The sequence below is a fragment of the Hibiscus syriacus genome, unplaced genomic scaffold, assembly GCF_006381635.1.
Source record: "Hibiscus syriacus cultivar Baekdansim isolate YM2019G1 unplaced genomic scaffold, ASM638163v2 tig00111506_pilon, whole genome shotgun sequence".
NCBI classification, from domain to species: Eukaryota; Viridiplantae; Streptophyta; class Magnoliopsida; order Malvales; family Malvaceae; genus Hibiscus; species Hibiscus syriacus.
In genome coordinates this window covers 171,238-185,273 of record NW_024063109.1, presented here as the reverse complement: position 1 = coordinate 185,273, position 14,036 = coordinate 171,238, and the positions used below count along the sequence as shown (strand labels likewise).

At 31.9% G+C, this 14,036-nt stretch overlaps 2 protein-coding genes across 2 annotated transcripts; one reads left to right on the top strand and one right to left on the bottom strand.

Annotated features, from left to right (window-relative positions):
- The first annotated feature begins 4,293 nt into the window (after positions 1-4,293).
- LOC120164183 (GATA transcription factor 4-like) lies at positions 4,294-12,631 on the top strand. The gene is made up of 3 exons (XM_039173937.1): positions 4,294-4,299; positions 11,717-11,935; positions 12,039-12,631. Exons 2-3 carry the CDS (start codon positions 11,717-11,719, stop codon positions 12,597-12,599), a joined length of 780 nt encoding a protein of 259 aa, XP_039029868.1. The 5' UTR covers positions 4,294-4,299; the 3' UTR covers positions 12,600-12,631.
- Positions 5,007-5,724, bottom strand: LOC120164184. The gene is made up of 2 exons (XM_039173938.1): positions 5,549-5,724; positions 5,007-5,345 (listed from the first exon to the last, which is right to left on the bottom strand). The coding sequence occupies exons 1-2, from the start codon at positions 5,644-5,646 to the stop codon at positions 5,084-5,086; spliced, it is 360 nt and encodes a 119-aa protein (XP_039029869.1). The 5' UTR covers positions 5,647-5,724; the 3' UTR covers positions 5,007-5,083.
- Positions 12,632-14,036: the final 1,405 nt, after the last annotated feature.

Here is a 14,036-nt window from a genome sequence, read left to right as displayed (position 1 = left end):
CATAATACATAATTTATTTCATCAGTTAGCTGATTTTCACTTCGTATAGAAGTAATTAAACCAAGAGGTCCAAGACAGGAACAGCCGTCGGCTGATAAGTGAAGAACAGTGTTAGTAGTAAAAGAAAGGGTAAACTATAGGGAAAGTTCCTATTTTTATTATCCGATCGATTTTAGTCGCTAATTCAAAGAAAAATGATTTTGATTCCATAAGTTATTATTCCGGTTGATTTTAATATTTCGACTGTTATTCTTATTAACTCATTAATAAAAGTGTTATGTGACAATAAAAAAAAAAGATATTTCTTCTTCTTCTTTGGTCAATCCATGCTCATTTTTCTGAGTTATAAATTAAGGTTCCTTTAATAATCATACATTCAAGTTAACCATTACAGAATGAGTATACCAGAAATAGCAAACAACAAAAGAGGTATAAGCCTTTCATTTATTTTAGCAACATGATTAAAGCAACAGCGATATTAAAATATATAAACATTTGATTGTTCTTGAGAGACAAATTCAAGATAGAAGCAAGCATGAGAACAATGTCATCAAAGCATACTCATTGAATCTGAAACCAATTCCAAGATCATAACACTACTCGCACAAAAAATACCAACATTATCAATTCCAAGATCATTGAATCTGAAAATATATTTTTTTTAATTTTTAATGATCAATTTCCCTTACATTCTATGCAGGTTATGGAGGATCCTGGTGTCCCCAGTCCAAGTGACCCCAACCTCAGGGAATACTTGCACCGATCTCTCTCTCTTTTATATGCATATGTATGTACGTAGAAGTAGAGCAATGATAATGAGAAAAGAAGGCAAACATAAATACTTAAAATGTCGAGTTTTGGTACTTTGCATGTATTTGAAAAACCTCAAGAAAATGCACTTCACATTCTAACCAAAGCCTTTAATAAGTTGCAGCTTCGGTTGGTAACTGATATTCTAACAACTGATGCAAGCTTTGGTTACTACCCTCTTTGCAGCTTTTATTAATATTTTATTACATAACATATATATAAATGTGCATGCATATTTTTTTCTTTGGTTTAAAATTCATCAAACTCTATATTAGTGATATAAAAGAAGTTCATAACAGCGGACCAAGCTTCCTCACTTGTCTGCTCAGGTTTATAGAAGAGGAGGAAGAAGAAGACACGTGTTTTTTTTTGTTTTTTTTAATTTCCACGTATCACTTCCGATAATGAGTTAACAGGAGCTAAAGACCGAGGGACTAAAATCAAATGAATCGATAACGTAAGAGATCAAAAATCATTTTTTTGAACTGGTGACCAAAACCGATAGAATCGAAAATAAGGGATTGTATGTATAGTTTACCCTGAAAAGAAATTTTGGAGCACTCCGTGTAGGAGGTGTATCCAATTTACATGCTATTCAAGGAAAAAAAGTAAATTACAAAATTTAGTTTCTCCTGTTTTACTCGTTATATTTTCAATTTTTTTAATTCAATAGCGGAACTCCATTCATTGGTTTCTTTTTGTTACCAACGTCTCATATTTTATTAACATTTTAATACCACGTATAATTATAATAAAAAAGTAGAATTAAACCCTAAACTCCAAATTATACCTCAAAACTCTAAATCTCAAATTACAACTCTCACCCTTCCACCGATGAACGGTGGCTCACCGAGCTTCAAACTTAACTGAGGAACGGGCTGACCATATGCTGAAGATATCAATGAATTTTAACCATAACAAAGATTTGACCAGCCAATGGCATTCATTGTTTGCATCAGAAATGCATGTTGAATTCACAGGGCAACGACACTATAATTCAAAGGGCATTCATTGTTTGCTTTAAAAATGCATGTTGAATTTAAAAATTCCAAATTATGAAACAGTGCAGCAATCAAGGAGAGCAATCAAAAGCATCGAATGAAGAAAGGAAAAAAAGAGAAGGACGAAGTCCGAACAAGGAGCACAATACATTCTCGGGTACCCGTCCCACAGGTGTGGCCGTTGATGAACCACCATCCGCCGGTGGGAGGATGAGGCTATCATGGGTGAGGGTAGGGTAGGGGGTATAATTTGGGATTTAGGGTTTGGGGTATAATTTGGGGTTTAGGGTTTAGATCTAAATTTTGTGAGTATAATTTAAAATTTAGAATTTTATTTTTATTATAATCTTATGTGATATTAAAATATTTATAAAATATGACACATCATATAAAAATAATGATAAAATAATTATTGTTACTGTTTAGTGACAAAAAAAATCAATGTATAAAATTTAGTTATTAATATTGAAAAAACTGAAAAGATAGTGAGTAAAATAAGAGAAATAGTAAAGTTCAATTATTAAATTTGTAATTTAGCCCAAAAAAACCTTCCCCGTCAACTTATATTGTTAGATAAAATATTAGATTTGAGAAATAAAAATATAATAAAATAATAATAAATACTGAATCGAAAAAATAAGGACAAAGTAAAAATCGTTTACTCATCGGTAGTCATAGAATCAAACTAAAAGAGTCATTGAAGTCTGTATACAAATTTTATTTAAGATAGATTCGTCCGCTCCTACGGTGTTGGGGAATATTGGTCGACTAATACAAGTATATCAATAGTACGTTTGAAAGAAGAAGAAGAAATTTGTGTTCACACTGTTTAAATATGAGATTCATATTGAATAATTGTCTGAAAGTTTGATTAATGAAGTAGTAAATATTCGAGAATTAAGGAGTCAATGTGTATATTCTCATTTGAGAAATATTTCGTGTCGCTCACATCTTGCGAGGGCACCCTAACCTCATCAAGCTCAGATTGAAATCAATTTGCTCCTTCCACCTATGCCTGCATGCAAGGTAAAGTCTTATCTTGTACATTCCACACTTGGTATCCCATCAATGTCAGATATAAGTTTTTAATTTTTTTCTCAATATAATTCATAAATAACTTACTTTGAGTATTAATTTCTCATCCATCATTCAATCATTTTTAGCATAGAATTTATCACTCAACCATTTTAAGTATATAATATATCGTTGTAATAAAGATTACATAAAATAGAATATAAAACTATGATTTTTTATTATAATCTTCACATTTACCTATTAAAAAATATACCTTATAATTATAAAAATCTATTTTTCCAACAAAGTCAGCCCAAAATAAATTTAATAAAGCTTAATTCAATATATCAAGTTTTCGAGAAATACCTAAAAACACAAATTATAAATTAAATGAAAAAAACTTAGAAGACTATATAAATAATAAACTTCTTTTTAGAAAAAGAAATGCATCCTTATTCACCCCTCCGGATTTTGCTCTTCTAAAACCATAAGCATAATTATTTTAGTTTCTCACTATTTCTTACTTTTTCTATTCTGAATTATCTCATTTTTATTATATAACTTTTATATATAACGAGAGAGATATTATCGATTCATATAATGTAAATATTTTAAGTTTACACTTTTTAAAAATAATTGGGTAAATAAAAATAGATTGTTGAGATTAACGATTAAAAAAGACAAGAATTTTATAATAAAAAAAGTTGATTATCCCCAATTTAAATTTTTTTAATCTTAACCATTAAAAATTTTAATATTAACCAAATAACCTCAATAGTTAAGAGATTTATTGTTCTCTTTTTAGGTCTTGGGTTTGAGCATTATATATTTAAGGGTACGAGTGTTTATTTATATATAGATTAGGATCCAATTATACCTGTGATAAAATTTAAAGTTTTCCACTTTTTATGATCGTGGACAAGAAAAATTAAAAAGAAAATAGAAACAATGATTTTTTACCGAACAACTTTGGTTTTTTTTTACCCTGACAACTTCGTTTTTGTTCAAACCATACTGGATTTTGGAACCAAAGGAATTTAACATATGAATATCCCAGAACCGAAATATGATAGACGTGCTCACATGCAATCCTAGGAACAACCTTGTTTTTAAAATTAAATCGATGAAAACAAATTAAGAAGCATCTTTTGAGATAAGCCACATAGCAATCAAGATTCGACAGTTGCATGTTAATCTTCAATTCAAAGTTCCCAGAATTGGAACGGTTTGCTTGTAAGTAGGACAATGGAAGGTGGGAGAGAGAGAGCTAGTGAAAGCAGCTGCGACCATGTGATTACAATTCATGATTGATTGTTTGGAAAGAAAGAAAAAAAGTATATCCACAATAGAATAATCCAGTCATGATTGTTTCATTAATGGTAACTTTCCCTTCTTCAAAACAGGAAACTCACATGATGAGAGTCAGACCAAACCTCATGGAAGAGAAGGTACAAAGAAGAAAAAGAAAATATGGGTTCGTTTATAGGTTTCTCATAATACAGTGCAAGGAACCTTATCAGCTTAATTTGTTTTGTACTTGAGGGGGGTTTGATACTACAACAATGCAGTACAATACAAATAGTAAGAAATATAAACACCAAATGACTTAAATGAAGGGCATAGGTGCTCCAATTTACTCAAATAAATTCTCACTGTCCTTTTCCTGTCCCTGCTAGCTAGTCTAGTTCAAGGAAAGCTGTTTTGACAATTCCTTCCTTTCAAAAAAGAAGAAAAAAAATATCCATAATAATGGAGGGCCTAGCCATTAAAGTCTTTCAATGAATCTGTAGTACTTTTGCAGCTTTTGGTACTATGAATTCTTTGGCCATGGGACAACCATTTAAGTGCATTCAATTCTCCTTAACAGACAACAAATTAGGAAAAAGAAATGAAGGTGCTGCATCTCATCACAATTAACCCTTATTGCCTTGAAATAAACCCTAGCTATATTATCTAGATAAAGATAAACACTCGGATCAGTTGCACATCCAAAGCATCTGTTAGGTGGTTCTCTGAGCATTCAGTCTTTATTATGATTAGCTGATCCAACATTTTCATGTACAAAAAAACTATATCTCGTCATTCATGCATACATAATCTTACAAACTTTAGCCCTTAATATAAGCACCGGAGACAAACGGATAGAAGCTTGAAAGGAAAACAGTGGATAACACGACTTTTAAACATGTTTTGCTACTGTGAAACACACGATGGTTTCTTGACATAAACCATTTATTTTAATTATTTTTCAAGTGTTTTTAACTCATCACATCCTTGAGAAGCTTGTACCTGCGTGTCGTAGGCCTTGGAGAAGGGGTTCCACTGCTCTTTCCTTTGTGATCGCCACTCTCTTGCTTGATTTTGTCACCAGAATACTCCGATCGATTCATAATTCCAGCTTCGTTACAGACTGATGATTTCTTTGAAGAGCTTCCTTGCTTTGGGTTTCTTTCTTCTCTCTGGCACCAATCACACAGTTCAACCGGTTCCGCGAACTCGCTGTAGTAGTTACTGCAATACCTACAAAAATTAATCAAAAAATCGTTCAAGTTTCAACCCATGAAATATGGGGGGGGCACATATATATGGTTATACATACATAGTGATGATGAACTAAGGGTAGCTAACATTCCCCATCGTAATGATGATGATGTGATATATGCATATGAGTGTATACATAGAGATGGATGGATTATGATGGTGAAAAAGATAAAGATCCATACGAGTGTTGAAACCGGTGGAGGCATTTGTTGCAGCGGAAGAGCTTTTCAGGGAAACCGACGTCACCGCACATGCAGCAAACAGGTTGAATATCCACCATTATTGACGGCGTTGGATTCTGGAGAAAGGAAGAAGATTTGGTCGATGAGAGAAAAAAGGCACAAGAAAGAAAGAGAACTAGGAGAGAAGCACATGTATATTTTAAGAGTGATGGATTGAATTTCAGAGTCGGTGTAGAAACACATTATTCTTCTTTTATATAGAGATAATAAATTAGTATTTTTAGAGGTAGACCACAAGTTGCTTGCAGTTGTTTTCAGTTAGAGAGATTAAAATGACAGTTATGACCTGTGTGGGCCGTAATCCACTATTCTTTTTCCTCATCTTTTGTCCTCTTCTGGTTTGGCTGTTTCTACGACTGTATATAAATAAATCTAATCGTTGGTTTATGTTTGTTAATTAAATTAAATAAATGAATATAAATATTTTTTATGTTTATTTAATAAATTAATAAACACAAATATAAGTGTGTTCTATTTGTTTATGTTCATAAATAAACTCTTTTATTGGCTTATTTATCGACTTATTTATAAGTTTATTTACTCAATTATTTTCTCTCTCTCTTTTATTTTAAATATTAGTAAAGATATGAACTATATTAAATATAATATGAATTTTGGAGTTCAAAATGTAAAGTCTAAAAAAATTAAGGACTAGTGACATAATTTTATCATTTTTCCTTTGACTTGCAAATAAATAAAAATAGAGTGTTGGTTGTGGAACATTAAACGAACATTAAATGAGTATATTCATGAACGTTAAACGAATACGTTCACGAACGTTAAACGAACGAACACAAACACATCCAAAAATAAAATATGTTCAAATAAATAAACGAACATGAATATGATACTAAACATGAAACGAACATAAATACCTTCGAAAAACAAAAACAAACCAACACAAAATAATTTTAATCGTTCAAAATCAGCTCATTTACACCCCTTCTTTGCTCCTTTTCTATTCGGTCTCTCCCACCGACCACCGTTATTACAAAAATTCTGAGTGTATATTTGTATAAGGTTGTTTTGACTTGTAAAATGGGATGTCACATAGAGATCGTGGAAAGGAAGAAGGGGTAGATTTTGGAGGACAAACGCACGGCGATAAAAGCGGTGAATGGTAAGTAAATTAAAACAACGGTGTAAATTACAAGTTGTAGTAGTGATTTTAACGAGAATTTGTCAAGAGTATTTTAGACCGTGACCTCACCAATAAAACAATCACATCCTATTTATAGTTAAGGATTGACATGGGTCGGGTTTGGGTTGGGTTTCGGCTAAACTGACCCGACCTAAAAAATATATACCGTCCATCCGATTCGAATCGACCTAACTTTTTGAGATAAAATCCGAATTATGTCTTATCCGACCCAAAATAATAAAAATATTATTTTTATTCAATAAAGATAGTGATTTAATTGAAAAAAATAATATATAAAGGGGTATTATTATAATTATTTCTAAATATATAAGGTAAAATTATATTTTTTGAGTCGGGTCGGGTATTTTTCACCCTAAACCCAAAACCAAACATCACCTTTTAAAAACCGACCCGACCGAATCCAATTAAAAAAAATCCGACCCGATCCTATTAGATCGGAACCTGTCGGGTTCAGATCTCATGTTCATCCCTATTTATAGCCGGTTTAAAGAACATACGACAATCATCATATATTACAAACGAGGGACTTGTGTAAACATGATTAACGAGATTGGAATTATTTGATTAGAAAGACTTGTAAGTCTAAGTCTAAGTACGTACGCCTCTTATTTGATTAGAAAGGGTAAACACTTGTATTCCAAGAAAATAAAAATAAAAAACAATATCTTTTTACAATATTTATATTTTAAGTCTCCAAGTCATACTATGTATGACATCTTAAAAACAGAGTAAATTAAAAATTCTGCCAATTTTTTCTAACACTAAATGTATCATGTTTAATATTTTATCCACAACACTCAATATGTCATGTCCAAAGTTTATGCCCGACACTCATATTGTATTGACTAAAATTTGTCCATCAACATGTCGTGTCCAAATTTTTATCTATAATACGAAATGTGTTGTGTCTAGTACTTTATCCACAACACTTTCAAAATATGTTGTAATCAAAGCTTATCCATAAATTACAATGTATTGTGTCCAAAATTTATCCACAACACTCAACTCATCATATCCATTATTTTATTTATGACACCTTAATTATGACGTGTCCAAATAATATTATCAAAAATATATATCAACAATATTCAATGTACTTTATACACCGGATGATGACATCATAAAAGTAAATTTTTTAAATTTAATTCACTTATAATCTATAACATTATACACTTTTAATACATAAAATATAAATTTTTTAAAACTAGTTTATATTAGTATATTGATAATATATAATATTAAACGTTGTCAATTAATTAATAATACATTGAGATTTTACTAAATAAATATATAAAATTATAATTCAATTGTTTTTATTATCGTATTTATAAATAATATAAAGTTATATACTAAGACCGACTATAAAAACATTAAGAGTAATCATTAAACTATTCCAAAATAAATTATTAGGTACTTAATCTTTTAAAGTAATAAAATAGATATTGAATTCTGTTACAAAATGGATGTATTGTAGTTGCAGTTAGTTAATGTTACGACACATTCAAAGTAATGGATAATATCTTATTTGATCTTTAAGTTTTAATTATAATTTTATTTTAGTATTTTTTTAATATTTTTAAACAAACATTCTAAAAATCTAAAAAAAAGAAATATATGAAAGTACATACTTTATTTTAAAACTATAAAATTATTTTTTTTTAAATTATAATTTCAAGAAAATCTTTTACAAATCATAAAATTTTAATAATATGTTTTGTTACAACTCAAAAAGTAATACAAATTACAATTCAAAAACTAATACAAATTTGAGTAACCTTGTATAAGTTACACTTAAAAATAACAAATTTAATTAATAATGAAGGATTTAGTTTGATAAAAATTATTAAATCAATTTATTTATTAAAATTAATTCAGATTTGATTTAATAATAAAGATGATTCTTAAAAATTTAAAACTAACGCAAGTCTATATAGGTAGAAAATTCAGTCTTCCACCCGTTGAAACCGGCGATCTCAATGTTGCCGTAGTTCTGTTTGAAGGATCATACACTTTCATCAAGTTGTTCCCATGCCAGATGATATATTCCAACTAGGGGTGTACATTTTCAGATATTAGATATTATCTAATCCTAAAATTCGAATCACTAAAATTATAATTCATATCCGATAAAAAAATCGATTATTCGAATCGGATATTCACATATTCGGAACCGCAAATAAAACTTAAACTCCCAGACCCAGTATTCTTCACATATCTACAGAAAAATGCAGAAAACCGAGCCCAAGTCCATTTCTTCGTCAATAAAATCCAGTCTCCATCCATGTTTACCACTCTATTAATAACATACATTATTTATTACAAAGTTTATAACTTCGTCATACGATAACATGGGAGTATATTATTTTATGCACTCAGCAGTTTAGTATAATTTTTATGGTTATAGCCACATGGCTATGCACGTGCCGTTGGTTTGGGATCACCAAAGTTTATGTCTCGTGCTTCCGCCGTACTTCTTATACCAATCTTACCACTACTCTCATCATTTTCTCTCATCTTTTGCTCATCTGTCTATCCCTAGCCTCTCAATCTTTTATTCTATTATGGGATAAACCAATTTTAATTCCTTAGGTTACTCCTTTAAACTTGACAATATTTTAATTTAATCAAATTTTATTTTAATTCATATTAATTTTTTAATTTGATGATATGATATTTTAGTATTACGTTTGTTGACTAATAAAGTTGACAACTCCGTAGATGGTGGTCGAATGATTACTCTGATAGTATGGGTATGGTTTTTTTTGTGGAGAAGAAGTGTGTATCTTCCCTTGCTCTATGTTGCATGATTATTTATAATGTCATTGACGAATGTTGAACAAGAGTTACTGTGACATTAGTATTGATTGGACGTCTTAAGAAGTGATGATTTAAACTAGTTCGTCATCAAATAAGACCACATGTATCAAAGCCCGGTCATTGATGATCACACGCGGTATGTATTCACGGGGATCATAGGTGGTTGATACGTGGTTATTGCTGGTCGTTCATGGGATATGCTCTTTATATCTGGAAGTACGCATAGATCGTATGTTCGCATATCTGGAGGTTTGCATGAGTCGTGTGTTCGCATACTTAAAAATTCATGGGACTAGAAATTCGCAGATAGCAATAACACTATATCAGTAAAACGACTAAAAAGAAGGTGAAAAAATAAGTTTAAAGTTCAATGTGAACTAAAAAGATAAGAATTAGATTAAAAAAATCTCAAAATTTAAGGACTAAAAATTATTTTATCCCTCCTATTAAGTACTACTTAGTAATTTTCTCTCCTATAATTGCCATTCCCAAGAACAAATAAAAGAGGAAGTAAGATGAAGAAATGGCAGTTGTCGGTGATAGTATTAGGTTAAAAAAATCTCTTCTTCTCCCTCCGGTGTTTAAGAATGGTGGGTGTGGGGCACAATAAAATCACAGTCAACTTCATTGCATCACCATGCAGTGCCTGCCAGCCTCCATACATATATATCTCTTCAGCATGAAGCAAGCCATTTACTTATGTTAGTTTTCATGTAAATCTAGAAACTGTGAATAATATATATGTCCACCAAGTTGCATCCACTCTTTTTTTTTTTCTTCTCTTCCATAGCTTTGTCTACTTTTAAAAGCTTAAAAAATTCAGAGTAGTTGCAGAATGAAAGAACAACTCTGACTACTAACGTTGAAAGGACAATGTGTTTGAGTAAATGTTAGTGATACAATGTTTGTTTTTATAACCTAAATGAAAAGGTAGACGTCGGGATATTTTTTATATATAAAATAGTACCTATTAAAAAAATCAAATCATTGATAACTTACATATATTTTGTAGATTAAACTTATAATATCTAGAAAAAATAACATCTTTTTAACTACTGAAACCGCTCAATAAATTCTGTACACCTGGATAATAGGTTTAGGTCTACTTTATTTACGATTAATGGCTGTTACTAGTTTTTTTATCTAATGAACCCACGTGTTAATTTAATTGTACGCTTCATAAGTGAATATGGTTTAATTATTTAATTTATTAAACCATTAAGTTAAATTATATAAGTTTTTTGGACTACAATTGATGATAACTGTTGTATCTTTTCTTTTATTGTAACTTCAATCTTAATCTCTTGTTTATTAAAATTTTTAGAGTTTTTAAAATCTCATATCTTCTAATAACTATAGTTTTTTTAATTGACCAGTATAATCTCATCAACGTTAAATCTACTATTTGATGACTAAGTTTATTCATCTTGTTAACCTACAAATAATCATTATCGCTATAGGATTGACACTGACATTAAGGCCCATATATAAATCTCATACAAAGTTAAAGAGGGGATCTCTCTCTTTCTAAAATATCTCTTATTCTAAAACTATTGTTTATCATTTTTTAACTTGTCTATCTTTTCTTTTTATATCTATAAAACTATTAATTTTCTATCAAAATCAAAATAATTAAATGTCCCGTCAAAACTCTAATTTTTTCCATCAACAATAACATACTTATGTTAGGTAATCAGAGAAATAATCTTAGATATATAATATAATATAAGATCTAGAAGCAATGCTGAGTATAGGTTTATGCCCAGAATTGCCCAGCGCTTGGGCAGTAGTAACAGCAAGTGGAAATGCCACCCATTTCTCCATCATGCCAACCATCCATGTATTTGTTCTTATTTACTACTAGTATTAATTAATTTATTTACTTTTACCACAGTATATATTATGTCATAAAACTATTACACATACACATGCATGCATGAAGGGCTGCATTTACAATCTCTTCTCTAGTTTTATAAATAAATTACAAATCCCATTAAAAAGAAAACAATACTCTTCTTGCACGTTCCTCTGCTCCCTCTTCCCATCCATATAATAATCACTCACCCTCTCTGGGTATTTCTTTTAAGGGAAAAAGGACTCAGTGTATAGTGTGTGCGAGAGAAAGAAAGATGGATGTGTATGGGCTTTCAACTTCGGAACAAACAGATATTGATGATCTCTTGGATTTGTCCAACGATGAGTTTTTCCCCTCTGCTTCCGATTCCACCAACAATTATCAATTCCCTCCTTCTGAAATCACTTTCAGCGACGTTTCCGCCGCCTCCTCCTCCGCTTCCGCCGTCGCTCCCACTTTCTCCATGGACTTTACACACGAGCTTTGCCTTCCCGTAAGGTTTAACAACTTTGCTCCAGGTTAATTCCATTTACGTTTTCTCTAGTTTTATTTTTAGTTACATGATATTAAATTGTTCTTTTTTTTTTTGTTTACAGAGTGATGATGATGTGGCTGAGCTGGAGTGGTTGTCGCAGTTCGTAGAGGATTCCTTCACCGACTTCCCATCGTACACGCTCCCCGGAATCTTTAACCCTAGAAATGATCATCATCACTCGCCGTTTTTAAGCAAAGCTCGGAGCAAGCGGTCCAGAGCGGTAACAACAACAGCATTAAACGGAACAAACTGGAAGACGAAGACGTCGGAACCGGCGACAGCGGCTACTTTAACGGGAAAGTCAAAGACGAAAAGGGAAATCCAGCAGCGTAAAACATCCCCAGCGGCAGAAGGAGGGGTGAGACGATGCTCTCACTGCGCGTCAGAGAAGACACCCCAGTGGCGGACGGGGCCATTAGGACCAAAGACGTTGTGCAACGCATGTGGGGTTCGTTATAAGTCGGGTCGTCTTGTGCCGGAATACCGACCCGCAGCGAGTCCAACATTTGTGCTGAGCCAACACTCGAACTCCCACCGGAAGGTGTTGGAGCTGCGTAGGCAGAAGGAGCAGCAGGTGTGTCGTCAGCACCACCGTCAACTACGTGACTTTGAGGTGTGCTGACGTGCGAAAGTTATTGTAATCACGTTCAATGGGGTAGCAGCGTTCCGAGGCCGTTTTGATGTTTTTATTTTTTTTTTTAGGAATTTTGTTTTGAGAAAACAAGTAAAAGTGGGGGCAAAAGTCATTAAATATTTAGCTTGGGTTTCAGTTGAGCTACCAGTTTCTTTTAACTCTCATTGAAAATGAAAGGGTTACAACTGTTACGAGTGACTTTCCACGTGACGCACCGCAACGCATCGGCAGCTGAAACGGACCACGAAATTTGGGTTTTCGCCTTTCACGTGTACCTTCGGAACAAAGAGTCCATTTAAATAAAGAGTATGACTGATAATTAATATAGGAATCAGATCAAATCAAATACGACAGAAATGTGTGTGTGGGGGGGGGGTGGAATTAACTGTTGGATATATATATATCGTTGGTTCATAATTTTTTGAGCATTTTGCCGTCATCACCAAAGCAGTTCCATTCACAGTGCTATCATTTTACAGTCTACTCATGAGAGCCTCTTTCAATAGCTTTGTCACAATCTTCAATCTTTGAAGTAATCTGCATACTTGCTCATTTCCAAATAAACAGCACCCCAATTGGTGATGTACGAAACACTCTCATCATCAAGCTCCATTGTTATCGTGTAATGTTGAATATTAGTCTCAAAATCCTTCTTCTTATATGCACCCTCCTCTTTTAAAACTCTCTTTTTTCTGCTGCTCCTCTTTCCTAATTTCCATCTATTCATCTTCCTCACTAAACCCAAATAGCAACAATCAGCTTTCAAATAAAGAGCATAATCGGAGGGATAACACTGTTCATCAACACACTACAACAATAACATATGATTCAACGCCTAGATGAAATATATCCACAATCAGATTTCTAAATTAATTCCAATGCAAGCCAAAAGATTTATAATTAGTCGCATTTGAGTCAATCTATAACATCCAGATAATGTTGGTATGCTTCAAGTAAAAGAGGACTACTATATCAAATAACATTCAAGTTTTGAAAAGATGGATTGAATGTAGATATTACAATATCAAGGTTGTTTAGTTGTTAAAATTTGTGATATATAATACTCTTGTTACCTTGTGTTTACTATGAGGTAAAAGGGATATATATTGTTAAAACCTTCAGGGTGGTACATTGATAGCCGCACTTCCATTCATTTAGGAGATACTGTTGACCTCTAAAGGGGATTAATAATCTCTTTAAGTGTGTAAAATCCACATCAAGGTAATATAAACATAATATCACGTATGTAAATTGCATATCAGGTGCAAATCCACGTCAAGTCAAGAATATCAATACTCACAAGCGGAGTCACGTTCAGAAATAGAATGTCTATTGACCATCTAATTTTTTTTAGGGTAAACTACAAAAATGGTCAATAAAGTTTAAGTAAATTTTTGTTTTTCCCATTAAAATTAAAAAAAATTG